At 48.2% G+C, this 25,957-nt stretch overlaps 1 protein-coding gene across 5 annotated transcripts in view; it reads left to right on the forward strand.

The window, feature by feature from the left end:
- LOC308592482 (polyhomeotic-like protein 2) overlaps positions 1-25,957 on the forward strand; it is a 65,484-nt gene that overhangs the window by 27,652 nt on the left and 11,875 nt on the right. For 4 of the 5 annotated variants that reach the window (XM_081203991.1, XM_081203994.1, XM_081203993.1 and 1 more), the window contains 7 exons: positions 1,398-1,556; positions 6,107-6,184; positions 6,382-6,546; positions 9,124-9,273; positions 9,539-9,866; positions 11,705-12,126; positions 13,571-13,748. In XM_081203991.1, the coding sequence (XP_081060117.1) occupies positions 1,398-1,556; positions 6,107-6,184; positions 6,382-6,546; positions 9,124-9,273; positions 9,539-9,866; positions 11,705-12,126; positions 13,571-13,748 (1,480 nt within the window). The remainder of the gene's footprint in view (positions 1-1,397; positions 1,557-6,106; positions 6,185-6,381; positions 6,547-9,123; positions 9,274-9,538; positions 9,867-11,704; positions 12,127-13,570; positions 13,749-25,957) is intronic. The other variant, XM_081203992.1, reaches the window with a different exon arrangement.

Consider the following 25,957-nt stretch of genomic DNA (forward strand, 5'->3'; position numbering starts at 1 on the left):
CAGTTCTTTTCTCTGCAGTAGTCTGAGTCCACATATTCTTGGGCAGCAATATGAGGTCTAAGTTTTCTTTCTGGGGCAAATTTGTTTTCATACTTTTTGTTTTGTAATTTTATACTGAATGAATGTGTGTGTGAGTGTGTGCACGCATAATAATTCTTAAGCATCCTCCGCAGAAATCCTTTCTGAGCATAAAAGTGCCTCCAGCTTTTAGCTCGCAGGGCCGGGGGTGGGATTTGTGCCCCCCCAACCCAATGTGTGACAGTGCATCTCTCCTCTCCTTCCACCATGTGGCAAATTGCTTTGAATGTAGATTACATGCTGCTTTCACGCCTGGTGTGGTAATGCTTTCCCCGGGGCTTGAATTTCCCAGACTCTATTCACCCCCCTTATTTTTTCTGTGGGGGTGGGAAACCGTTTTGCCCACAGCTGTGTTTGCACTTAACTCCCCCATCCCACATGGTGCGCACACAGCCTTTTGGGGAGGGTCCCTTAGCTCAGTGGAGTTGCACACTTTCCCCACCCTGGAGTCATTTTCGGTTCTAAAAGGATCTTGGGTTGCTAGGCTGGGAAAGGTTTCTGCCTGTCTCTCTGCCTTGGGACCCTGGAGAGAGCAGCTGTCCGTCAGGGTGGCCACAATGCTCAGACAGACCAATGGTGTGACTCAATATGCCATGGTTATTATGATATTTAGAACCCGCCTTTTGCCAGCTGCAGGAACCCCCTCCCAAACACATTTAAAAGGCTGTAGATCAGAATGCAGAAGCAGCGGGATTAACAGCAAAAGATTATAGAGACCAAAATGGGGGAAAATTCATCGAGGACGGGAGACCTTTTATTGAATATTCAAAGAGTTACTATAGCGAGATGAAAACATGAGCAGGACTCGAAATACGAGTGACGGCGTTCGTTATTAAGATACATAGGTTAAAATGGATGTATAGAATAGCGTATGAGAAATATACAGCATTCAAGGGTGATATGAAAACCATGGAAGGGGAGGACAGGAAGTCAATGGATAAAGTAAATTTAGGTCCATGTTAAGAATTTGCAAAGCTTTTTTTGTGTGTGTGAAAAATAAGATTATAAATAAATGAATATAAGGCCAAAATCAGCCAAAAATCCTTCTTCCTAGGGAACTCTGGGAATTGTAGCTGTGCAAGTGGGTCTCCTAACAATGCTCAGCACCCTTAACAAACTCCAGCTCCCAGAATCCTCTGGGGGAAGAAGCCGTGACTTTTGAAGTGTCTTCATAGTTACTTAATCTTGTGGTGTGAATGTGACCTGTTTCCCCTCCACAGGGGGGGGGGTTTAACCCTTTCCCTTCCCAGCTGCAGCCCTGATAAAGAATTCCTCTTGTTTGGGTCTTTGTTCACGGCCTGCTGTCCTTCTCCCCACAGGTGATCCAGCAGGCCTTGCACCGCCAGCCCAACACAGCCGCACAATACCTGCAGCAGATGTATGCCGCCCAGCAGCAGCACCTCATGCTCCAGACGGCAGCCCTGCAGCAACAGCACCTCAGCAGCACCCAGCTCCAGAGCTTGGCTGCCGTCCAGCAGGTAGGCCTTTGGGGCCAGTGGGAGAGGGCAAGGAAGGTGGTCGTATTTGTTTTTTTTTTAGGGAGGTCTATGCCAGGATGTTGTTTATTGATTACACTGGGCAACAATTTTTTACTTTTTGAATGTTGTCTAGATTTCTACAATTGATTTAGGGTATCTTTGCACTGCTGAATCAGGAAATGGCATCCGTTTCTCTCCATCAGGTCAGGTTTTTGTGCTATGTTGATTTGAAAAAAAATCAGATCTTGTGACAAAATCGATTACATTTTTGTGGCATTATCAGCTGATTTTTGTCAACACATATCAGCCTAAATATGTTTTCAAGAGAAAAAAATGTTTTTCCAACAACATATATTGATTACCTGATAGAAACATCGATTACTGTAAACTGAATGGTGGGCATTGATAAAGGTAAGTACACACAAATTGCATGTTGCTTCACCATTTTTCAAACTTCAGGGCTTGAACTTCCGTTTCTTGGAACTCCTGGAATGCTCAGCGGCAGGGAGATCTCTCTTCAGAGTCCAACAGTAGTCAGCCATCATGACTGTGTCCCAGCGACCCTGATACCTGGTCTCCATCTCTTTCATGTCCTGATGGAATCTCTCCCCCTGCTCGTCACTCATTGAACCCAGGTTCTCAGGAAACCGGTCCAGATGTGAAAATAGGTAGTGCATCTTGACGCTCATGTTGCAGCCCAGGTTCTGAAAGCAGTCAGCATGTTGTTGACAAGTTCTGCGTAGTTTCTGGCCTTATTGTTGCCAAGAAAGTTCTTCACTACCAGAACAAATGCCTTCCACGCTTCCAGTTCCACTTCGTTCATTGAGTTTCCGAACTCTGGATCTCTGATGAGCTGACGGATCTGAGGACCGTCAAAGATGCCAGCTTTCAACTTCTCCAGAGTCAATCCTGGAAAAGCCTGGCACAAGTAAGTGAAGTAGTCAGCATCTTTGTCCAGAACCTTGGTGAACTGCTTGATTAAGCCGAGCTTGATGTGCAGTGGTGGGAAGAGTATTCTGTCTCTGTCCACCAGAGGGTCGTTGATGACGTTCCTTTTTTTGCAAGGCACCAATTCCTCCCGCACAGGCCAGTCCTTCTTCGTGTAATGCTGAGCACGGTCCCTACTATCCTACATACACAGAAAACATGGGTACTTGGTGAAGCCAGACTGTTGTTCCAACAAAAAGTTCACCATCTTCAGGTCAACACAAATAAACCACTTATGCTGATCATAACCAATTTTCTCCAGCACATACTTCACCGCTTCATAGTTCTCCTTCAGTGTACTCGAGTGAGCCGGGGTATAGAGGCAAACTGGTTGCCATTGTGTAGCAGAACACATTTCAGTGATCGCTTGCTGCTGTCAATGAACAGTCTCCAATCTTTGGGTTCGTACTGTGGCACTCCAAGCTTGAGCAGAAGCTGTGCAATATCTGCACAGTACACCAAGTCCTTCTCTTCCGAGAAAAAACGGAGGTACTCTTGATGCCTTATTGTGGAAGAAGCTGATGCGAGCACTGTCAGAGAGGAGGTTTTTTCCCCTTCAATCTGGATGCCAACAGTTCGGCAGAGTCCTTTGACAAGCTGAGGTCGCGAACTAGATCATTCAACTCCTTTTGGGAAAATGGATGTGGAGCATCATCTTCAAGAACCAGTTCTTCTTCTTTATGTCCTTCAACACTGGAGGCATCTTCGTCACTAATGTCAGGAAGTTCTCCGAAGATAGGCACTGGAATTTCATCACAATGAGCTACAGGACGATGTGCTGATTGAAGATCAGGATACTTGAGGCTGCTCCGCTTCTTTTTGTTGATCCCAATCACATCAACAGCGCAGAAGTAGCAGTCAGTGACATGGTTTGTCAGCTTCCTCCAAACCATGGGAATTCCAAAGTTCAGACTCCTCTTGCCATTGGTCCACCCACGTAGAGTCTCGGGGCATGCCTTGCACACCATGTGTGGCGCCTAAGCTTTATCCTGGTCACCAAGTTTAATACCAAAATAACTTTATGCTTTGACGCACCAATTTATGGAAGATTTTGAGGTTTTATGACTTCAAACTGATCCCTTTTCGACATAATCACCCAGAACTATCGGACCTGAATACTTCTTGTCATTAAAATAATCATTTCCAATCAAAACAATTATTCGACATGGCATTTTACCCCCACTAACTTCTTCTAAAATGCTCCACACAAGCGTACATGTGAACAAAAACGTAAAAAAAGACACGTGGCCATAGCTCAAAAACTTGACCTGATTGAGCAAAACCAATGTGATTTTTGGATTCAGCGCATCAGATTCGTTCTCAATCAACTGAAAAAACGAAGACAACAAATTTGTTGTTGACCAGTGTTATAGCTCGGCTTTTAATGCCATCCTTCCAGACATCCTCATTAAAAAGCTGACTGACATGAACCTTTCTCCTACCATCTGTGACTGGATTAAAGACTTTCTGATAGATCGGACACAAACAGTGAGGACTGGACATGTGACATCTAATTCCTTAAAAATCTGCACTGGCACAACACAGGGATGTGTGCTAAGTCCCTAGCTGTATTCATTGTATACATACGATTGTGCATCATCTGACCTGTCTACTGCAATTATTAAGTTTGTGGATGACACCACCATAATGGGTTTAATAACAGGTGGAGATGAATCAGCGTATAGAGGAGAAGTCCAAAAAAATATCTACATGGTGCCTAGGGAACAACTTGCACCTAAATATCAGCAAGACAAAGGAGATGGTGTTGGACTTTCGGAGGAAGAGAGGAGAACTAGCCCCGCTGTACATCGGGGAGGGCTGTGTGGAGAGAGTCTCTTCCTTTAAATTCCTAGGAGTTTATCTCAGTGAAGGCCTTACTTGGAAAATCAATACAACCCAGGTGGTTAAGAAAGCTCAACAGAGACTCCATCTCCTCAGAGTATTGCGGAAGAACGATGTCAATCAACATTTGATGATCTCCTTCTACTAGTCCATAATAGAAAGTGACCTTTCATACTGCATCACAGTGTGGTACGCTGGTTTGACATCAACTGATAGGCAGTGCCTACAGAGGGTGGTGAATACAGCACAAGATATTATGGGCTGTCCTGTGAATCCACTGGATGATATTGCCGAAGAAAGTTGTCTCAGGAGAGTGAGGAAAATTCTCAGGGATGATTTACACCCTGGCCAGCACTTTCTTAATCTCCTGCCCTGGGGCAGAAGATATAGAAGCATGATTAGTCACACCAACAGGGTAAAGAGAACAACAGAGCAGCTGACTTTTGGGTTTGGTGGGTGTGCGCCAGTAAACTAGGGGAATTAAGACTAAGAGAGCTGAGTGGGGGGTGCTCGTGCAATCTCACTGTATACAAGTTGTACAAGTGACAATAAAGTATTTCAACTGTTAAATGCATAATAATTAAATTAACCAGCCGTTGGGCTAGATGACCCTTGAGGTCCAATTCCAACTCTACAATTCTATGATTAATTGCATAATAGCAAAGGGTCCTTCCAGACTGGCGAGTTGTTTTTCTTTCAGAATGTATTTGATGCATGTAATGGACATCAGGAAGTCGCCTTTGTTTGTTTTTTTATCTTCACGAGGTTTAAAAAAATCGTTATCTTATCAACTGGCACTGATACAGATGCCACATAGGGTTCTGCATTTATAAGAAATCTATCTCTTAGTGTGGTGGCCCCCACACTTTGGAACTCCCTGCCTACTGACCCCAGGCAGGTGCCTTTGCCATCCTCTTTTAGGCACCTGCAAAAAACCATTTTTGTTTCGCCAAGCCTGTTCAGGTATATAGAACCTGACATGTGCTTTAATCTATTTTTTAGTTTATCTTTGATTTTAACCATTCTTTGAATTTATTACATATCTGTTTTTGAGGTTGTTTTTGTTTATAATTTTATTGTTTCATACTTTCTGTGAACTGCTTTGTGGTTCTTACGATTGAGCAGCATATACAGTTTATGAAATGGAAACAAATAACTTTTTAAAATGCAAGAATAGTACATGAGCAGTGGATCATTTATACTGGGTCGTTCACACATCCACATTGCCATTCTTATTAATACTATTAATGATAAGAATAGTAATTTCATTTGTCAGTTCCTTTGTGCAACAAAAGGTCTCAAGGCGCATTGGCAAAATAAGGTACAACATGTCATTTATGTTCATTAAGATTTTTTTTAAATTTCCTTTTATAATGTCTCCAAAACTGACACAAACAGGAGGGGAGAGGGCTCTTGCAGATTTCACATTGGGGCATCTGTTGGTTCAGGATCCTGGACTAAATGTGCCCCCTTTGGTCTGATCCAGCAAGCTCTCTTCTTACATTCTGACCCTGGGAAGGTCCTGGATTCAAGCCTTGGTATAGGGCTGGGAACGCCCCACACCAGAAAGCATGGAGAGCCTCTGCCGACTGGTGAAGTAAATGGGCAAATGTTCTTATCATAGAGTCATCTAGTCCAAGCCCCCACATTGCAGGATTCACAGCTATATGGATTTAGCATGTCTGATTTCTGCTTAATTCCCCCTCTGCTTGCCCTTCCAGGCAAGTCTGGCAGCCAACAGGCAGAATACCTCGTCCAGCAACAATGGGCCCACACAGACCCCGCCTCAGCAGTCCACGGTAAGCCTTGAGTCTGCCCCTCTCTCTACAGGGCTGCTGTGGGGTTTCTGTTGCCCCACAGAGCTGGGGCATCTTGGGGCCTCATGCGCTCCACTTTTGCTGGTGCAAATGGGCCTGTCCCCATCTCCTCCTCCATGCCGTCGTCCAGATTCACTGCACCACTTTCTGTCTTCCCTCTCCTCCCCACCCAATCCCAGATAAACCTGGCAACGTCCCCAGCTGCCGCCCAGCTGATCAACCGGGCCCAGGGCGTGAACTCGGCGGCCGCCTCTGGCATAGCCCAGCAAGCTGTACTCCTGGGAAATGCCAGTAGCCCCACCCTGACAGCTAGCCAGGCCCAGATGTACCTGCGGGCTCAGATGGTAAGTTGGCAAAGCACCTTGAATCCCCTGTTTTTGCCATCTGGGTACCTCCAGGGGAGCTGACAGCCTATTGGGGGATGGTGTGTGTCTTACTGGTACATCTGGGGAGGCTCTGGGAAGGGAACAGCATCCTGGTGGTGCTGAAACAAGCTTGCTCTTTTGGGTACCACCCTGGTGATTCTTCTGCCCATTCTACACCAGCCTGAGTGTTTTATTTGTTTATTTAATAGAATTACACAGCACCTGTCGGTTGAAAAAAGAAATACCCTCAAAAGCGATTTACATTGAGAGTTTAAAAAAAGAAAATGATCAGTAGAAAACAGTTCTTTGAAACGTTCAAAAGATAAAAGCAACAATAAACTAAAAACAGATTAAACCTCACATCCACATTTCTGGGGAGGATTGCTGAAACAAAATTGTTTTTAGTAGATGCCGGATAGAGTACAACAAAGGTGCCTGGCTGACATCAATAGGCAGGGAGTTCCAGAGGGTAGGGTCTGCCTCTCTAAAATATGACTTCCTTACAAATGTGGGTATTACGGGGTACATGTACCAGTGCCAGCACCGCTGATTGAAGAAGGAGTAAGGCAACCTCACAGGTAAACTAGTCCCAGGTTAAGGGCTTTATATACTAATACAGTGGTACCTCGGGTTACAAACACCTCAGGCTACAAAAACTTCGGGTTACAGACGCTGCTAACCTGGAAGTAGTACCTCGGGTTAAGAATTTACCTCAGGATGAGAACAGAAATCGTGCGCTGGCGGCTCGGTGGCAGTGGGAGGCCCTATTAGCTAAAGTGGTTCCTCAGGTTAAGAACAGTTTCAGGTTAAGAATGGACCTCCAGAACGAATTAAGTTCATAACCAGAGGTACCACTGTAGTAACACCTTGAACTTTGCCTGGTAGCAAATTGGCAACCCCCCCAGTGTAGATTTCTGAGTGTGGTTGTTATATGCTGAGAAGGCTTCACTTCTGTCAGCAACTGTGCTGCAGCATTCTGCGCTAAATGCCGCTTCCAGATCTAGTGCAAGAGAAGGCCCACATGGTGTGCAATGCAGTAATTCAGGTTTTCCTGCAGTTTTGATGTGGTGGTGGTATGGAGAAGGTGGTGGAGGGTGTCGGAATTGGTTCCGAGTCTCTCGAGAGCATGGTTTTGCAGTGAGGCCCATTCAGAAGTTCCCATGCACAGACTGTGGCTCCCTTCACGTGGCAGTTTATTCCATTTTCCTGACTTTCCCCTAACAGTTAATTTCTGTGATACATATGAGCTTTTACATAAGGGCAAGTTTAGCTCTTATTTCAGTGTAATTTGCTTCGGGGGAGGGGGGGATCAATTTGCAAATAACACAGAAATGAGTGCTAAGCTTTCATTGTAGTCCACCATATTTCTTGAACTGGCTCAGATATAATGCAGAAATTAACAGTTGGGAAAATGCTCTTAAAATGGAATAAACTGTGGTTTGAATTTGGACAGATGTAGAACATGCACACACTAGGGTTTTTTTAAAAAACCTAATCAGTACACTCCAATTCTGGCATATTTTTTTTTTAAAAATATGGTCACACTTTGGTAATGGACAAAACTATGACCTCTCTAGTTACCCTTGCAAATGTGTTGCCTTGCGAAGTGTTGCAGTATATGCTTTCCTCTTCCCCTTACAGTCTGTTCCAGGAGAAATTTCCCCCTCCTGTGTCTTACTGAAGCAGCTAATAGTCTTTTGCTGTTTTTGCTTCCTTTCCTGGGTGAGGTGTCATCCTGGTTTGTAAACTTAAGAAACACTGTGCATCCCAAATTCTCAACTAAGATGGTCCGTGAAAAATCTGTTTTTGATTTTAAATGGGCTCCCTTGCATCACCTTCCTGGAAAAATATAATAAATAAGCATATGCGTTTTGAATCCCTATTCTTCATTTCTGTTGATGCGTTTGGCGTAACTTTGGAAAGAGTGTTCCAAAGTTCAGAGGCAACCACTTTATTTATACATAATATGAAAGTATATACCGCTATGCACAAAAAATATTTGAGTAGTTTACAACAGTAGTACCTAAAAAACCATACAGTAAGTGCCATATTTAAAAGTTGAAATCAGAAATCAGCTATTATGGAAAGATGTATTCTTAACTTCCTTCATAGACGTGATGGAATAGAAAAGTATTCAGCAGGCGTTTACAAGTTGAAGCAGAAGGCGCTTGCTGAATCTCCAGTGGCAGGCAGTTCCATAGGACTGGGCTGGTGACACTAAAGGCTCGGTTTCTCATGGTTGTCAAACGAGCTTCGCGAAATCAGGAAATGGCCAACAATGCTCCAGCAGATTATCTCGGTGATCTAGCTGGGATAGAAGGTTTCGGGTGATCCCTGAGTTGTTCAGGGCTTTGTAAATTAAGACAAGGACGTTGACCCTGGCCCCCAACGCATGGAGTCCTTGAGCATGCTCCTTGGTGCATCCCTCCCCTCTGCCCTGCATGGTTGTGGTTTCCTGGGGCTGCTCCACCCCCCCAGCCCCCCCCCACGCTGTGATCTCTCTGCTGGGACGGCAACGGGTGATGTATAAGGGGACCCGTTTCCTGTGATTTCCAGGCTCAGCAGAGTAACCTTGTGCAAGTAGCTAGGAGCCTAGGCCGTGCTCTCCCTCTCTCCCCGCAGCTCATCTTCACGCCCACGGCCGCGGTTGCTGCGGTGCAGCCCGAGGGGGCCACCACCACCCAGCCACCCACCACCACAGCTCAGGTAAGAACCAGGATGGCGAGGGTCTGGGTGTGTCTCTGCGGTTTTAGCAGGGAGAAAGAAGGACAGGGAAGCCTCAGCTCACTGTTTTAAGGCGCGTGATTTGCATGCACAAGGTCTCGGGTTCAACCCCCAGCTTTTGGGAGAGACCCCCTCCAGGTGTAAAACCTTGGGGCGCTGCTGCCGGTTGGTGTAGGCAGTACTGTAGGCTCTGTGGGTGGACCAGGCTTCTGCAGCTGAGCTCTCTTCTTCTCCCATCTTGTTGCAGGTACAAAACTCATCTCTCCGCACCCAGCAGGCAGCCGCTCAGGGGCTGGCTCCCTCCCTGAGCCAGCAGCTCCCCACATTGGCCATGAAGCCCACCCCGAGCAACACCAGCCACTCCAGCTCCTCTCCGGCTACTCAGGGCAAGACGGCTGGGCAGGCTCCTGGCGGCAAGGCGGGCGTCTCCGAACACGCCCCAGAGCATCTTCGGAAAGGAGAGGGGGGTGGCGGAGGTGGCAGCAGCAGCGGGGGAGCTGGGAATCTGGACGGGCGGGGCGGCTCCACAAACCGGACGGTGACCTCCTCCACGACTCACCCGCTCATTGCCCCAGGTGAGGCACTGGCCCTGTCTCCGATGGACTGAGCCACGGGGGGGGAGGGGCAGAGCAAAGTTGGGGGTGTGGAGTAGCAGAAGGGGGTTGTCAGCTGCCCCTTGCCCTGCTTCTGGGGCTGGGGGTTTATTTTTGAGAACCACACCCGAATGAGGGGTGAGTGAGAAACCATCTTTTTAAAAAATGACTCTTTTTTTTAAAAAAAGCAACAACAATTTCATAAATACCAAAACATAGTAAATTTTTCTTTGTTTTTCCCCTGACTCCCCCTCCCATTTTCCATTGTGTTTTTAATTTCTCCCCCTCGCTGCATCCTTGCTGCATGGTTATGTCATACTCACCATGCAATAATCTCTTAATTCCTACTGTGGTTCATAGTTCGAATCCTGCTCACAAATTCATCATACAGTGGTACCCCGGGTTACATACGCTTCAGGTTACATATGCTTCAGGTTACAGACTCCGCTAACCCAGAAATAGTACCTCAGGTGAAGAACAGTTTCAGGTTAAGTACGGACCTCCAGAACGAATTAAGTACTTAACCCGAGGTACCACTGTACTGTAATATTTCTTAAGCTCTTAAGGCAGCCTTTGCCAGCCCGGATACCTTCCAGATGTTTTGGGTGGCAACGGATGGGAGTCGTTGCCCAGAACACCTGGATGGGATGCGGATTGGCAAAGGCTGTTCCAAGGAACCTGGTGACTGCTTCTTGCGCTTATTAGTAACTGGATGGTGATTATATTAGTATTACTATATTTTTCAGAATTCCATGTGAGATGGCTCAGTTGGTAGAGCATGAGACTCATAATATCAGGGTCACACTTTTGAGCCCCATGTTGAACCAAGGATTCCTGCATTGCAGGGGCTTGGACCAGGTGACCCCTGTGATCCCTTCCAACTCTATTACTCTAAGAGGGATTGATTGTTAAACCGCTCTGGGAATTGTCACTTCTGTAGGGGTCTCCTAGCAGCTCTCGGCAACTCTGGGGCAAAGAGCTTCTCTCCACTTTTGCTGTTGTTTATGGGCTGCTCCTGACTCACTTTATAGCTCACCGATTTTGCTTTGCTTCCTCCTGGAGTGTTTTCTCCTGGCTGGGCTGCGTCCTTGAACTCTGATAATGCTCCTTGCTCATCTGGATGCTAGCTAGAGAGGGGTCTATGAGGATGTATATCTGCAGGAATTTTCAGCTCTCGGGGACTCTAGGCATGGACACTGGCATAAACCTCAGTTGCCTTCACATGGAAAACCTTACAGGGCTCGCGGCTTTCCCTTTAGCATAAAAATTTGTGCTGCCAGAGACAGGAGGGACCTTGAAAACTTCTATGATGTTTGGTGGGATTTTATCTTGTATACCACAAATGCAGAAACACAGGACTCCCCTAACCACAGGACAATGAGAAATCAAGATTTCCAAACAGTCTTAAGTACTTTACAAACCTAATATAAAGTGGATATATCACACTTTTTTTATTCTGTTATTTTTATTAATTCGTTTTTATCTCACAGAAGCAAATCAAACAGATTGATACTAATTTTTTTTATACCATTTTGTTTGATTTCCTCCAGTAAAAATAAATCTGATGGCTTGAGAAAATTGGGTCCACAGTAACTCTGACTAACCTATTAAAAAAACAACAACATATGGACCAGGTTTATGGGGAAATTGGCATTTTATTGGAATGACAAGTTCTGTTACAATGTGCAACCTTATGCTGCTTTCAACCTGCTGATACAGTATTTCTTTGTGTTATTTATCTTTGGCTTATTTTGATGATGATGATGATTTAAAGGGCATCTGGAGTGGCATTAGTTAACTGGCCCCTTTCTCCCCTTCAGCGTATTCCCAGCTACAGACCCACCAGCTGTTGCAACAGCAGAAGCCAATCCAGCACCAATTTGTGATCCAGCAGCAACACCCACATCAACCCCTCCAGCCCAGGCCTCCGCAGCTGCAGGTCCCCCCTCCGCCGACCCCCAGCCTCGGGGCGCCCCCTAGCCTGCAAGCCCAAGGGCCCTCGCAGAACCAGGCGCCCACTACCAGTCTGCCAGCCTGCCAGGCCCCCAGCCAGCACAAGCCCGCTGCCAGCCAGCCCTCGCAGCAGCACACCCCGCATCCCTCTGGGCCCCCAGCGCTGGGGGCCCAGAGGCTGGAAGGTGGCTCCCCAGCCAGACCCACCGGCTGCCCCAACCACGCCGGCCAGCGCAAGTTCCAGCACACCTCAGCCGTCATCCTTCAACTACAGCCAGCTGTTGGAACAGTGAGTTGGACCTCTGGGGGGCATTCATTTTGGGGTGAGGACTGGGGCAGAGGGGTGGAACTGGATCCTTCCCCCCCCCCAGCCTTTCCTCCCAAGGCAGGCTACCTTGGGCAGGTGGGCAGGGCCACACACCTGTCCATCACCTACCTGTCACCCTTATGAGGCCAGGTGACGACTCAAAAGGGGCTTGTCTCTTGGGAACCCACTTGCAAGTGGTTTTGGTATAAGCTGCTTGCAAACAGGCTTTGGAGCGATGGCGAGCTGCTTTGCATGTGGGACGGGTGGCTGTGGTTTGGGCAACGGGCCCATGGGCCAAATTCAGAACTCATGTCGGGCCTGAGCAAGCCTCTGGGCTGGAAGTGCCCCACCCTCGCCTCAGCTCATTGCGAATCACACAAAAACATCCCAGAGCAAGGGGAATGTCTTCGGTGGGTTGGGCAAACCCTGACTCCCTTTTTAGCTTTGGGTTTTTAGCTTTGGGTTTCCCTCAGAAAGGCTCAGGCTACTCTTCCCCTTATCCAACACAGCTCTTCTCATGGATGTTTGTTGTGATAGCGGAGCCTCCACATCTGCAGGCAGCCTGCCTCTGAATACCAGATGATGGGGAACAACCACTGGAAGCCTGTGGGCTTCCCTCTTTAGGCCTCTGGTTGGCCACTGTGAAAACAGGATGCAGAACTTAGATGGGCCCTTTTTGGCCCTGATCAAGTAGAGCTGTTCTTGGTTTTATTTATTTATTTTTACATATTAGGAAACCACTTAATGAGGCCATGAAAGCAGTGTGTAGCATAGGAATTCAATACAGTACCAAAAACAAAAACAAAAAAACATTCCTACAGAGTTACAATTCTTATTTCATAAATGACTGGGTCATGCCTCGGGGAAGGCTATGATGCTGAGATGCCTGTCTAATTTCAGCTCGGCATGGATTCCAGAGGGCTTGAGACATGGCACTAAAAGTCCAGTTTTTAATACAAATGAAGTGCACCTCTGTTCTGATGTCCTTTGGGGAGAACTGCTTGCCCCGTTGCCTCTGAAGGGGTTGCTGCTTCCACAGGGGCTCCCCTCCACACTTGATTTTCTGCCTTTGGCAGCCTGGTGTGAACTCTGACCCAGTAGCTAGACCCCTGGCAAGCTGTGGGGGGTGCCCCCTGAGTTCCTCCCCACTCCAGATCTCCTGTCTGCTTGTCTCCCGTTATGGTTAGGGAGTGACACTTCTCTGCAAAGTACTAAACACTCTGACGGGCAAAATGCCTGCAAAACAACAGCGCATCTAAGTCTGCAGTTTCAGGGGGTTGAGGTTGTGTTCTGCCCGTGGCAGGTCCCGGGTTCAGTTCCCGTCAACTCCAGCAGATAGACCTCTGCAGCAGGGCAAGCAGGGGCCTCTTATTTCCCCCTGCTCTTGATGTTTTCCTCCCTCGCTTCTCTCATCCTTCCTCTGCAGCCGCCACTCAGCAACCAGGAGAATTCCAGGAAAGACCCGTTTCCTGCAGAGAAGCCCCCGGCAGAGTCACGAGTCGCCCAGCCCCTACTCCCACCCCAGGGCGCCTTGACGACGCCACCTCTGGCGGCCCCTCCTGAGCAGCAGGCCTCTGAGGGCACTGGGACCACCCCGCCTCACGGTAAGGGGTCTTTTGGGGGGAGGAAAATGTGCTGCCTGTGTGTGTGTGTGAATATTTGCAGCCCTTCTTCTGCTGCAGGGTTGCTTTAAAAGGAACCGGAGAGGTGTGTTTTTCTTATTGCAATCTCCAGCGGGAGGAAGGAGAAGGTTGTCAAACTCTACTTGCCTCTGCCTGCAGCAATGCTTCTGAATCCCAAGGAGTGCTTCTGAATAGGCACTCAGGGGCAGTGTGGCGCTGTACGTTCCTATCTGTTGTTGTGGGGTTATGAGTGCTGCTCCAAATCGTGGGCAGTTTGCAATGATGGCTCCAAGGGAGCCTCTGTGTTCAGGAGCAGTCTTATCTCTGAGTACCAGTTGCAGAGAATCAAGCAGTGGGGGAGCACGCTATTTGTTGGCTGCTGTAGAAAGTGGTATCCTGGATGAGACAAAGCCCATCTTGGTTTGATTTTTTTTAAGGAAAGGTGAATTCTACAAGCTGAATTAATTGATATGTATTCTGTATGTGGTTTGGCTTAATGTCGTTCTTATGATTTGGTTGATTGGGAAAGGGGCACAGTGCTGGAGAGCAACCCCAAACCCTCGTATCTTCTCCCTGTACCAGAAAGTGTTGGAAACCCTACTTGCCCCCAGCTACTGAATTTTTTCCTTTCAGTGTTTTATCGTTGCTGACCTCAGGGACTAGAAACTTGCCTCTTGATGAACGTAAAAGATAATCAGAGTATTCTTTGAGATTAACCCCCCCCCAATAAAAAAATTCTGGAAGTGCACAGAATGGGTGTTGATCCTGGACTGTATGGAATCCTTAGGGAGATACCACCTAGTTCAGGAACATTTATGCCTTCTTCTCTGTGGATAATGGGAGCTGTAGTCCAAAATACCAGGAAGGCAACAGGTTGATTTACACAGAGATGGCTGGAGCTCTTTTCTCAGACAATCTTGAAATTCAGCTTCCCTTTTGAAAGATCAAGTTTCTAGTCCCCTGGCTATGGAAATGTGCGGGTGGCATTTTGTGCATTCTTGGAAGATGGTTGTTGTTGAGGAAAGAGGAGCTGAGCTGATGATCCAGGGGCTGTTTTTTTAGTGTTCTGAGAGACACGTTTTCCATTCCCCCACCCATAAGCCATAAAAACTGAAATTTCCTTAGCTTGCCCCACCTGGTTCTACCAGGAGAACTGGTTTAGGCTTCCCGAGGGGACCTGGAGACCCAAGTCTCATGAGAAGTTGAGTGTGTTTAGCCTGGAGAAGAGAACTTTGAAATGTGACATGATGGAGCCATATTTAAATATCTGAAGGGCCACCTGCCAGGGGTTCTTTAGCTGTGATTCCTGCATTGCAGGGGGGTTGCACTAGATGACCCTTGGGATTCCTTCCTACTCTGAGATTCTGAGGCTATTGTCTTCCAACCCTGGCAGGGCTGCTTTTATGTCCCCCTCGGCATGGGCTTGTTTTGGAGAAGGGAAAATGTTTGTTCCCTCCCCGCCTCCCTCCATCAACTTTGCATAGTAGTACTTGATCCCGCCTGCTTTTTGTCCCAGTTCCATGGGGAGGGGAGGGTTCGATCGCCCCCTCCTTTTTTTGTTTGCACTCTTGGGAAGCTGGAGGGAGGCCCTTGCTGCCTGCCTGCTGCAGAGACAAAAGGCTCTGCAGCTGGATCTTTGACCTGGCTGCACATTCCCTTCAATCAAGTTAAATGGAGCAAACCTTTTCTCCTTTGGGGAAGGGGAGCCCCACATCTGCATTTGGGCCAAGGGAGAGGAGGGGGTGCTTGGATATTCCGCCCCCCCCCAGGGAACAATGGCCAGCTCCTGCTGCTCCCCTCTCTTCCGCAGACCCTTTGTGGGGTGGGGAGTGGGCCACACAAGCACACACCTGCTTCCCCCCCCCCCAGCTGCTCAAAAATCACTCTCACTCTCAGTCCCTCTCACTGCTTCCTTTTTCGTGTGTCCAGTGCTGAAAAAATAATGGAAAGTGGAAACAGAGAGAGAGAGAGAGAGAGAGAGAGAGAGAGAGAGAGAGAGAGAGATTTTCCACTTTCCATTATTTTTTCAGCACTGGTCAAAAAAAAAAAAAAAGGAAGCAGTGAGTGACTGAGAGTGAGAGTGATTTTTGCATAAACAACAACAACAACAAAAAGCCAGCACGGATTCCCCCAGATGTCAGTGGCATCCTATTAGTTGAATGAGGAGCTGAATTTTCATGGCTGCCGGGACTCCCCCTCCCCCAATATCTAGAGAGCAAGTCTAGTGGTTAGTGTGGTGGATTCTAAGACCAGGGAGAGCAAGGGTTTGGATCCCCACTCAGCCACAAGGCTCACCGAGTCACCTTGCGGCAACCAGTATATCAATCTTGCCTACCTTACAGGGTTGTTGTGGGGAGAAAAGGGGGAGGGAGCTGATAATCAGATATCTAATATTCTTTGCTCAGACTTTGTTATTTTAACCCATGTGTGGCTGTACTCCTCCTCTGTGCCCACTTTATAGTTTTGTTGTTCATCTTTTAAATTTTCATTTGTTGTTATAACGGTTCCATGTTATACACATTATAAAATGGAAATTTCAAAAACGACATTTTTCCTTTACTAATATCACAATATCTGTGATCCCATAAAATGTATACACTGCTAGATTGCTGTTTTAAAAACAACAACCCAAAGTGGTATTCAAATACATTATGAAGAGAAATGAAATCTTTCCGCCCCCAAAAGAGGGCAAGTTGGTACACCACCTTGCAGGAAAAATGATCTATATATGTAATGAATAAAATTTTAAAATCTGGAGAGCCCCCCAGTCCCCGCTCTCTGGGGCATCTTGCCATCCGTTGCTGGGAACTGGAGACTGGGTTGCTCCTCCCGCGGTTGCCACTCAGCCCTCCTTCCCCCGCCCCCCACTCCGGAGGCTGCGGCCTCAGCCCTTCCCTGCCGCCGAGGCGCGCTCGGGGAGGCGGAGGCTCTTGGCGCAGCCAATCCTGGGAAACAGGAGGCGGTGGAGCAGAAGGAGGCGGAGGCTGGCCGGCAGCTGCTGCCTCTGCTGCCCCCGCTCCCCCCCTCTCCACCCTCGGCGGGCGGCATTGTTTGCGCTTCCCCTTCCCCGGACAGCCCGGACGCGGCGAGAGCGCGGCCCGAGCCAGCGAGCCAGGAAGGAAGGCCCGGCGGGGGCAGCGGCGCGCGTTTTGGCACGCGCCCAGGGCGCACGGAGCAGGGGACCCTTTTGGCACCGCCGCGCGCGCCTCCCTCTCCCGGGGCGAACAGGTGCTCAGCGCGGCCGAGGCGGAGCGAGACTCTGCCCGCTTTGTTCCGGCCTCCCCCCCCCCCACTCCCGATGCTGCGTGGCGGGAGTCCGGAGGCTGCCTCGGCCTGCCGCCGTGCCCGGCTGCCCTCGCCACGGTAAGGGCTCCGGCGGGGACGCGGGGCCTTTGTTCCTTCGCCCTCCGATGGGACTTGGAGTTGCTGCTGTTGCGCTTGAGACTCAGGTTAGCGGCGGGCGGGTGGGGGGTGGGGGTGGAGACTTCTCTGTTTGTTTGTTATTAACGATATTTCTCCCATCCACGGTTGCCAAGTCCAAGAAAGTGGGGCTGGTCCCCAAAGGGAAAACACTCAGCGGGAGCGATTGGAGGTTTCCTTTTTTGGATGGGTGTTTGTGTGTGTCAAAAATAGATAATAGACCTTTGTGCCCGGGTTTGTGGTGGAGAGGGGCTGTTGTCAAAGTGACGGGTAAGTAGGGTGTTGTTTGGAATTGCTTGGCTGTGGAGGGTTTAGAGGAAAAGAAAGAGGGAGTTCTCTCAGCTCCCTTCTAAATATTATGGGGGTAATTTTTATTTATCGTAAGAGTTGTTTTTCTGGAGTGTAAGGCTTGGGGGTCAGCTCCATTGTTCAGTTGATAGCATTTATACCTGACCTTCTCCAAAGAGTTCAAGGTGGCGTGCAGGGCACTCCCTCTTCATTTTAACCTCACAACAACCCTATGAGGCAGGTTAGGCTGAGCGGCAGTGACTGGCCCAAGTCTATCCAGTCAGCTTCATGGCTGAGTGGGGATTTGAACCCTGGTCCAGGTCCTAGTCTGACTCTCTGACCTCTGCCTCACGCTACTCATGGGCCTCCTAGTAAAGCTGTCTAGAACCGTGCAATTAACTGTTACAGCTCAGTAGAACCTCCATATCCAGGGGCAGTCTATTTGACAGCCCGTGGAGTGTGTGACCTTCTTCTCTTGTTGCCTTGGATGACTTCCAGGATCATCCAGTGTTGTTGGAAAGGTGAACTCAGGCCTCTATGAGCCTTGGATCCAGTGGGGCTCTTTCCTGCCTTACTTTCCCCATTAGGAGGGGCTGTTCTGGGATAACAGCCCCCCCCCTCAGTAGTAGGAGTCCCCCTGGGGTTGAGGTTGGGCACTGGAATAATCCGGAGGCAGGAAGGCATGGTAGAAAATATAGCCTGATGCCATCATGTTGGGAAAGTACCAGTAAGTCTGGCCAAATCTTTTCTCCCCTTCTGAAATTCAGCTCTCAAATGATGGAAAATGAATTCAATCTATATTGCTTCACCATCAACCTGTAAGTGTGTTGCATGTCTGTTTTTAAATAAAAGTGGGCTAAGCATGGGTTTAAGGAATATTTGCAGCAGCCGCCGCCACCCTGCCCTCCCCCCAGGCTTGCAGTTTGCATCATGATTACTCAGGGGTAAGCCCCACTGAACTTCTTGAATCAGATCTGGCTGTATGGCTAAGCCACGGGGTACTTAAACTGCACATTAATCCCACTGATTCCCAAGGGGACTGAGGGCTGGCCTGTCAAGTTAGAAGAAGCATGCATGAGCTCCTGTTTTGCGGTTGAGGGTTGGAGCTGATTTCAGCCAGTTGGGGATGGGTCCTGATTTTGGTGAGACTGCAGACTGAGGGCAGCAGCAGAGCCAAAGCTGGGCGCAAGCTGCCCAGAAAACATGTGCAGGAGGTGTGCTCTCAGCTCAGCTCTCCAGAGTTGTGGAGCCTAGCGCTACCTCCGCCAATCCACAAGACATTAACAGTACAGTCCTGTTTTCTTGGAAGCAAGTCCTGTCGAGTTTAGTGGGGTTTGCTCCCAGGATTCCAGACTTGGAATGCCTTGTGGAGGGCACTCGGGGTCTCTCCTGTGTCTTACAATGAGTGTGAGAGAGTTTAATCCCCTAAATTTAATTCTCCATTGCAGGGCTGGAAGACTTGTGGAAAACTGCCTTGGTCCATCTAGCTTAATATTGTCTGCACTGATTGACAGCAGTGGCTCTCCATGGTTTCAGGCAGGAGTCTCTCCCAGTTCTACCTGGAGGTGCCATTAAATTGGGACCTTTTGCATACAAGGCAATGTTCTACCACTAAGCTACATGCATTTACCTGTGCTGGACACACACGCAACCCCCACCATCCCTGACTATTGAGCATGCTGGTCAGGAGCCTGGAGGCAACATCTGCAGGGCCACAGGTTTCCCTCCCTTGCTCCGCTGAATGTTTAATGCCATGTTAGCTGCTTTGGAGTACAAGTAGGCCTTTGGTGGTTCATTGATAGTTTGTTTGTTTTTAAAAAAGCTCAAAGCTGTTTGCAAAGAGAAAAAGGTTTCGGTCAGTTGACTTGTTAAATGCTACCAAACAACAGTTGCGTTCTCTGAAGCACAGTTGGATCGCAAAAAAGAATATTGCTTTATAAATATTTCAGTCGAACTATGCTTTCCCTCACTGCAGCCATAAAATTGGTTAGCTGCTGTTGTGAAACCAAGCAACTTTTTAAAAAATAAAAAAAAAATGAAATGAATTATTGCACTTTCCAGAAATGTTTGATTACGTAGATTTATGTAATTTGGCTGAATAGCTCTTCCCATTGACTTCTATCAACAGTCATTTAGCTGTTTGTTTGTCTTTTAAAAAGCAGAAGTAAGGCAGAGCGGTGGCAAATCTTTGAAAACAAAAGGCGCTTTTGCTGACAAGGCAGCAAGCTGATTGGGAAGGGCGCAGTTGCTCAATGGTTAGAGCACCTGCTCTCCATGCAGAAGGTCCCAGATTCAGTCCCCAATGGCGATGTCTTCAGTTAGGACTGGGAAAGATTTAATGCCTGAAATCCCAGAGAGCTGCTGTTAGTCCATGCCTGCAATACTGAGCTAGATGGACCTAAGTTTCCTAAGTCCAGTTATCATTTGCACCAGTGTTTTGCGGAAACTTTTGCAGTAGCTGACCTCATTCATTCTGGAGCGGATTGCTGGCCTTGCCACTGTTGCTTTAGGGGACTTGTAGGTCTAAATGCATATTGAAAAAATAAGAAGGCCGTTAATAATAAAGTTGGTCCAATCACAGGTCCCTCTAGCCCACAAGTGAATGATGTGCAGTCCTCCAGAGGTTGTTTTTGTTAAGCTTCCAGCCAGCTTGCCCACACCTGATTCTATAGCCTGTGGGGTTTTAGTTTCATTTTTATATTCTTAACTCTCTTTGGCTATTTTATGCATAAACTTCCTTGAGATGGAGGTTTGGAAGGTGATTTATAAATTAATGGTATTAATGATGAGCCTTGACTTTTTTGCCATGCTGGGCAAGCCTGATGGGAGTCAGCCCAACATGTGGTGGAAGACCACAGGTTAGGCAGAAGAAACCTGGCTGCCTAATGATGTTTGCACCTCTGTTTTGTTTTTGTTTTTAAATAATGTTTTAATAGGCACAGCTTGGCTCACTTCCTTGAGCCATACAAGTGGGCTATGTGTACAATGGGGTCACAGAGAAATCAGGGGCGGGGATATGGCATGCCCTCCATCATCCTAAAGTACAAAAATAAACGAAACTTGCTTACTCCTCTGCAAAAGCCCAGTTGTGACCGAGCATGCTCAGTAGCTGCAGAATGTTGGAAAAGAAAGGCAGGAGTGGGATTCTCTGATTCTGCGGGGAGGAATGGCTGGCTGGGACCCAGAATGGAGCACTCCTGTTCAGAAAGGGTTGGTTACGCCGCCATACTCCCACTGCAAATGAGCTGTGCTTTCTAAACAAAGCAGCTGCCTAAAGAGCTTGTGATAGCAGCACTTCAGCTGGGTACCATCTCCAAGGACACTTCCCTGGAGTGGCTGGCGCATGACTCATTTCTTATGCAGCAGGTTGGCAACCAGACGCCCCCTGGCTGAAAGGGGACCCTAAGTTGCCAACCTCGGCTTAGAACAGGCAAAGGGTTTTAAAACATTCTGTCCTTGCCATCACCCAAACTTGGGAAGCTGCCTTTTATTATGAGTCAGGCCACTGGTTCGCCCAGCTCAGTATTACCTGCGCTGACTGGCAGGGTTTTGCTGGCAAGAGTCCTACATGGAGACACCAGGAACTGAACCTGAGACCTTCGGTGTGCAAAGCAGGTGCTCTGCCACTGAGCTACAGACCTTCCCTTAAAACCAAGCCAAGATTCTAGTCCTCATGGTTCTGATTTAAATAGGAACAGAAAGAGCTTCCTTGTATATCATTGGTCCATCCAGCTCACGACTGTCTACAGTACACAGTGACTGGCAGCAGTGCTCTTACCTGGAGGGGTCTGTTCCAGCCCTACCTGGAGAAGCTGGGGATTGAACCCAGGACTCGGCATTAAAATCAAGTGCCTCCTTAACCACTGAGCTGTGGTTCTCTCCTGGTCTCTCTTATTCCCCTGCTTCTGTTTTATCTCCAGTACAAAGGATATTTGAATATAGCCCTTTTATGGGTGATGCAGGGTAATGAATGCGTTTCAGTACAAAGATAGGGGTTTTGCTTTAATCTTTGGGATTACAGGCATTTGACAGGATATTGATTTTTGTTTTTGGTAAATATTTTTAAGTTTCATTTTATAATGTGCATATAAAGCAGAGCATTGATAACAACAGGTGAAAATTGGAAGATGAAAAAAAAAGCTGTCAAAGAGGCACACAGAATGAGTACAGTTGCACATGGGTTAAAATAACAAGTAAGGAGTATTAGTGTTATTTAATTACCAAGTGCGGTTCCAGATTGGCCAGGCTTGTGACGAAGGTTGTTTCGAAAACAATGGTTCTGGTGTAATAAAAGAATGCTAAATTATATGAAACGAGTCCAGAGGGTTCTAGCCCTCATCATCCAACAGGCTGCAATAAAGGAATGCCGGATCACCTAGAAAGCGAACGGAGGTTCTAGTCCTTGCCGAAATCTCACATTACGTGCAGTTTTCTGCATTATACCTGTAATTGTTTGTGTTCCTGGTGCGCATAAGTGGAAAGAGGAAGAGAACTGTCAGATCGCAGAAGGAACATGTGAAAATAAGCTGCTTTCTGTTTTTGCATGGCGAAAGGGGAGGGGCAAGGAGATTATTTGGCACATGAGTAGGACGGCCTGAGTTTCCAAAGCCTGGGCTGAGTTGAGGAGGTTTTAAAATAGCCACTTGGAATTCTCCTTCTGGTGGCCTGGATGGTGCTGGCAGCTCCCTTCCGTGCGGGGAGAATTCCAGCCAGGGTTTCTGTGCCACCCTTTTCCTGTGGCAGAAGGAGAGAGCTCATCTCAGCACTGAAGCTGTGCCTGATGCATCCCCCCCCCACAAGCACCTTCCCTCCCCTATGAGGGAGGAGCAGCTTTCTGGGAGGACAGGCTGGCCTCCCAGCAAGCTGGCTGGCACGGAGACAAGAGACAGAGCTTTCTTGAGGTCTGGCCATCCTACTGGCTGCCCCCTTGTTGCAGATCCTGTGGGGATGAGCCAGGCAAGAAGACCTGATGCCGTTGCTCAGGGGGTTGGGAGAAACCCAACTTTGAGCCCTGGGTTTCTCCCAACCCCTTTGATGCCTTGGAGCCTGCCTGCTCTCTCCTGAGCTTCTCCTCTTCCTCCAGCAGCTGCTGTCTTCCCCGCCTTCCCCTCTTGTGTGTTCATACGCCCCCTGCGCGCCATGTGCCTGCTCTGCGCTGTTTTCCCGATCCTGCTTGCGCAGCTGGGGGCGCTCTCTGGAGAGGTGCTCCAGTTTCACACTGCAGTCATGCACTGTCAGGTGGTTCCCATGCCTGTTCCCATTATGAAATGAGGGGGGGGGGAGGAAGAGTGGACTGTTGCTCCTCTCTCTCCCCACCCCCTTCCTCTAACCCTTGTAAGGATCAGTCGCATGTCCTTTGTGATTGATTGGCAGGAGCTCCGGAATGGACAGCAGGTGGCGCTCTTCCATGCTGTGCATTGTTCACTTGTAGGACATAGGAAGCTGCCATATGTGAGAGTCGGACCGTTATGACCCATTTATCTCAGCATTGTCTACACTGCCTGCGCTGGCAGTGGCTCTTTGGGTTTTCAGGAGATTCCCAGTCATACTTGAAGATGCCGTTTGGGGATTGAACTTGGGAAAAGCAGCTGCTGCTTCCCCTACCAAAAAATGGCCAGGGTCTAATTTTCAAAGTTCCGATTAAATGGCTGATTTAAACTTGGAAACTGCAGTATATGAAGCTCAGTCCATCGCGGTCCATCTAGTTCAGTATTTGCTACACTGACTGGTAGCAGCTCTCCAGGATTTCAGGCAGGGAAAATTTGTCGGCCCAAACCGGAGGTTGCAAAGAATGACCCTGGGACCTTCTTTATGCAACGTGTCTACTCGACCACTGAGCAAAGGCCCTTAAAAATAAAGCCAAGTTTCCAGTCCTCATTTTTCTGAATAAAGGACTGTTTTAAGTGGGAAGAGGCCTTCTACTGAGTCACACCTTTGGTCATCTAGATCAGGGTTTCCCAAACTTTGGTCTCCAGCTGTTTTTGGATTACAGTTCCCATCTCTGATGACTGGTCCTGGTAGCTAGGGATGGTGGGAGTTGTAGTCCAAAAAAAGCTGGAGACTCAAGTTTGGGAAATCCTGGTATAGATCAGTGTTGCCTGCATGGATTAGCAGCAGCTCTCCATGCATTCAGGCAAGGGTCTCTTCCAGATATAGCTGGATACACCTCTAGGATCTTCTGCAGGCAAAACAGGTGTCATAGCCTTTTCTAAAAGGGGCATCAGGCCAGTTCTTTGAAGCCTGCAACCAACTGCGACCCAACTTTCACTTCCTAGTGCAGCATCGAGGGATGCATCCCCTGCCGGTGCTACTCAGAGTAGGCCCATTGCCTGCTGAAGGCAGCCGGTGTGACCTGTGTTCATTAATATGAATTTTGTTTGCACTGCTTGCTGCCGGGGGGGGGGGGATAAGCTACTCGCCCTCCTGCCTTCCCCAGCAAATGACACTGCAAGGGAATGTTCAGAAGCCGAGCTGCCAACTTGAAATACACCGCAGTGGCCTTGGATTCCCCTAAATATTTGTCCTGCTCAAATGAGAAGCAATCTGTTGACCTCTCGCTTGACAGTGCGAGTTGACCTGCGACTTGGCAGTTGTGCCCTCTGCCTCGAATACTAGACCAGGTCATCTGGGATAGCTGCTCAATCATGTGAGCATCTCCTCCTCAGCTGTTTCCTGCCATAGGAAAGGACCCCTTTGTTTCTTAAGGCTCCCTTCTCATAGAGAAATTGTGTGTGGAGGGAGAAGTTCTCTCTCTGTCATAATACTAAAACGTGGGGCAATCCAACGAAGCTGAATGCTGGTGGGTTCAGGGCAGAGTTAAACTGTGGAACTTATCGCTCATGGATTTGTCTAGCGGTGGCCAGTGTTAGAAACTCAGATATATAAGCCAATCACCATAGGGTATCTTAAACCTATGTTGTGTTTACCACAATGGAATGTCTAGGCGCCGTTTTGTTTTTACAGTGGAGTTTCGTTGTTGTTGTTACTCATTTCTGTGCCTCTGTGCCACTTTATATTTTAAAGTACAAATCTCAAAGCGGGTTGCAATGCTTTCAAACATCAAACAATCCAGGATAAAACAAATTCGAGCTTCAATGAGAATATTTCAGATCCTTCTCTAAGTGACATTTTGCTTTCCCCAGTCACCAGCCTGGCATCCAGAGTTCTCCACACGGTCACAGTTGGGCTTGTGCCAGTCGCAAAATGATTTCTAACACAGCCAGTGGCTTCTCTGCCTCCACTCTTGGAGGAGGCAACCTGCCTCTGAATACCAGTTTCTTGGAATCGCAAGCAGGGAGAGCCCTTTTATATGCAGAAGTATGTTCTGTCCCACTGAACATACCGTTACCCTAAATACGAAGTCAGCTTCCAGTCTTTCTCATTCATTCAGCTCAGCGTTGTCTGCACAGACTGGCAGTAATCGGTCTCCAGGGTTTCAGGCAGGCTTTGCTCCCAGTGCTACCTGGGAGATGCTGCCATTGGGGGATGACCACGGGACCTTTTGCTCTTGTCAGTGAGTTACGGTCCTTTTCTTTCAACATAATGCAGGGCCATAGCTTTCAATGTTTCCCTTTTTTAAAGGGAAATTCCCTTATTCCGAATAGGAATCCTCTCAAGAAAAGGGAAAAGTTGACAGCTATGCGCAGGGTTCTAGTCCTCATGGTGTTGAATAAATAGCTGATTTAAACAGGAGCATAGGAAGCATGCCTTGTGCCGAGTCAGAATACTGGCTCCTGCCAGCCAAATCTCTTATCAGAAGCTAACAAAGCATTTTGGACCTCGGGCAGAACCCCCAAATTAAAATGAGGCCGGTTTGAGTTTTGCCACTGTGGTACCATTTGACACCCCTGCTCATCTGCCAGCGGCTGGATTGTATGCCATCAGAAGCGGCTGCGTTTCCCCCTTTGTTGGGTCTCGGCACGGCAACTCCCAGCATGCCTTGCTTTGAATCCTTGGCGCCGCGTGCGAAGCACATCCTCCAGGGTGGTTAATATTTAATGCGGTGCTGGCTGGGCGAACGGACCGCAGTCTAGGAAATCAAGAGAGAGAGAGAGCGCGCAAATCCCAGAGTCTCTGAGGAGGTGGCATTGAAAGGGGTCTGGAGTGGGAGGTGGGGAAGAAATGGTTTTGTCTCTCGGCTGCGCCTCAGCAGCCAAGGATTATGGACCCTCTTGTGTGGGGGTGCTGGCGTGGGGTGGGTGGGGTCGGCAGCTGTGGTGTGCAGAGTGCTTTGGCACTCCAAATGATGTCATCCGGGCAAAGCTGCGACTCTGGTCATCCCCCGAAATCGAAGTTGACACGCAGATTAAAAACGGGGGCCCGGATTCTGCTTCAAGAGAGAGCGAGAAAGAGCATAAAACTGAGCGTTCCTTGTTCATTTTATGGCTTGGTTTTGTGTATTCTGCTCTTGCCCTTCTTGGGAGGGGCAGCAAGTTACGTGGGACAGTTTCCAGCAGCCGTTAGGATCTTTTGAAAAGGAAAAA

The sequence above is a fragment of the Podarcis bocagei genome (assembly GCF_964188305.1).
Source record: "Podarcis bocagei genome assembly, chromosome: 7".
Lineage (NCBI taxonomy): Eukaryota > Metazoa > Chordata > Lepidosauria > Squamata > Lacertidae > Podarcis > Podarcis bocagei.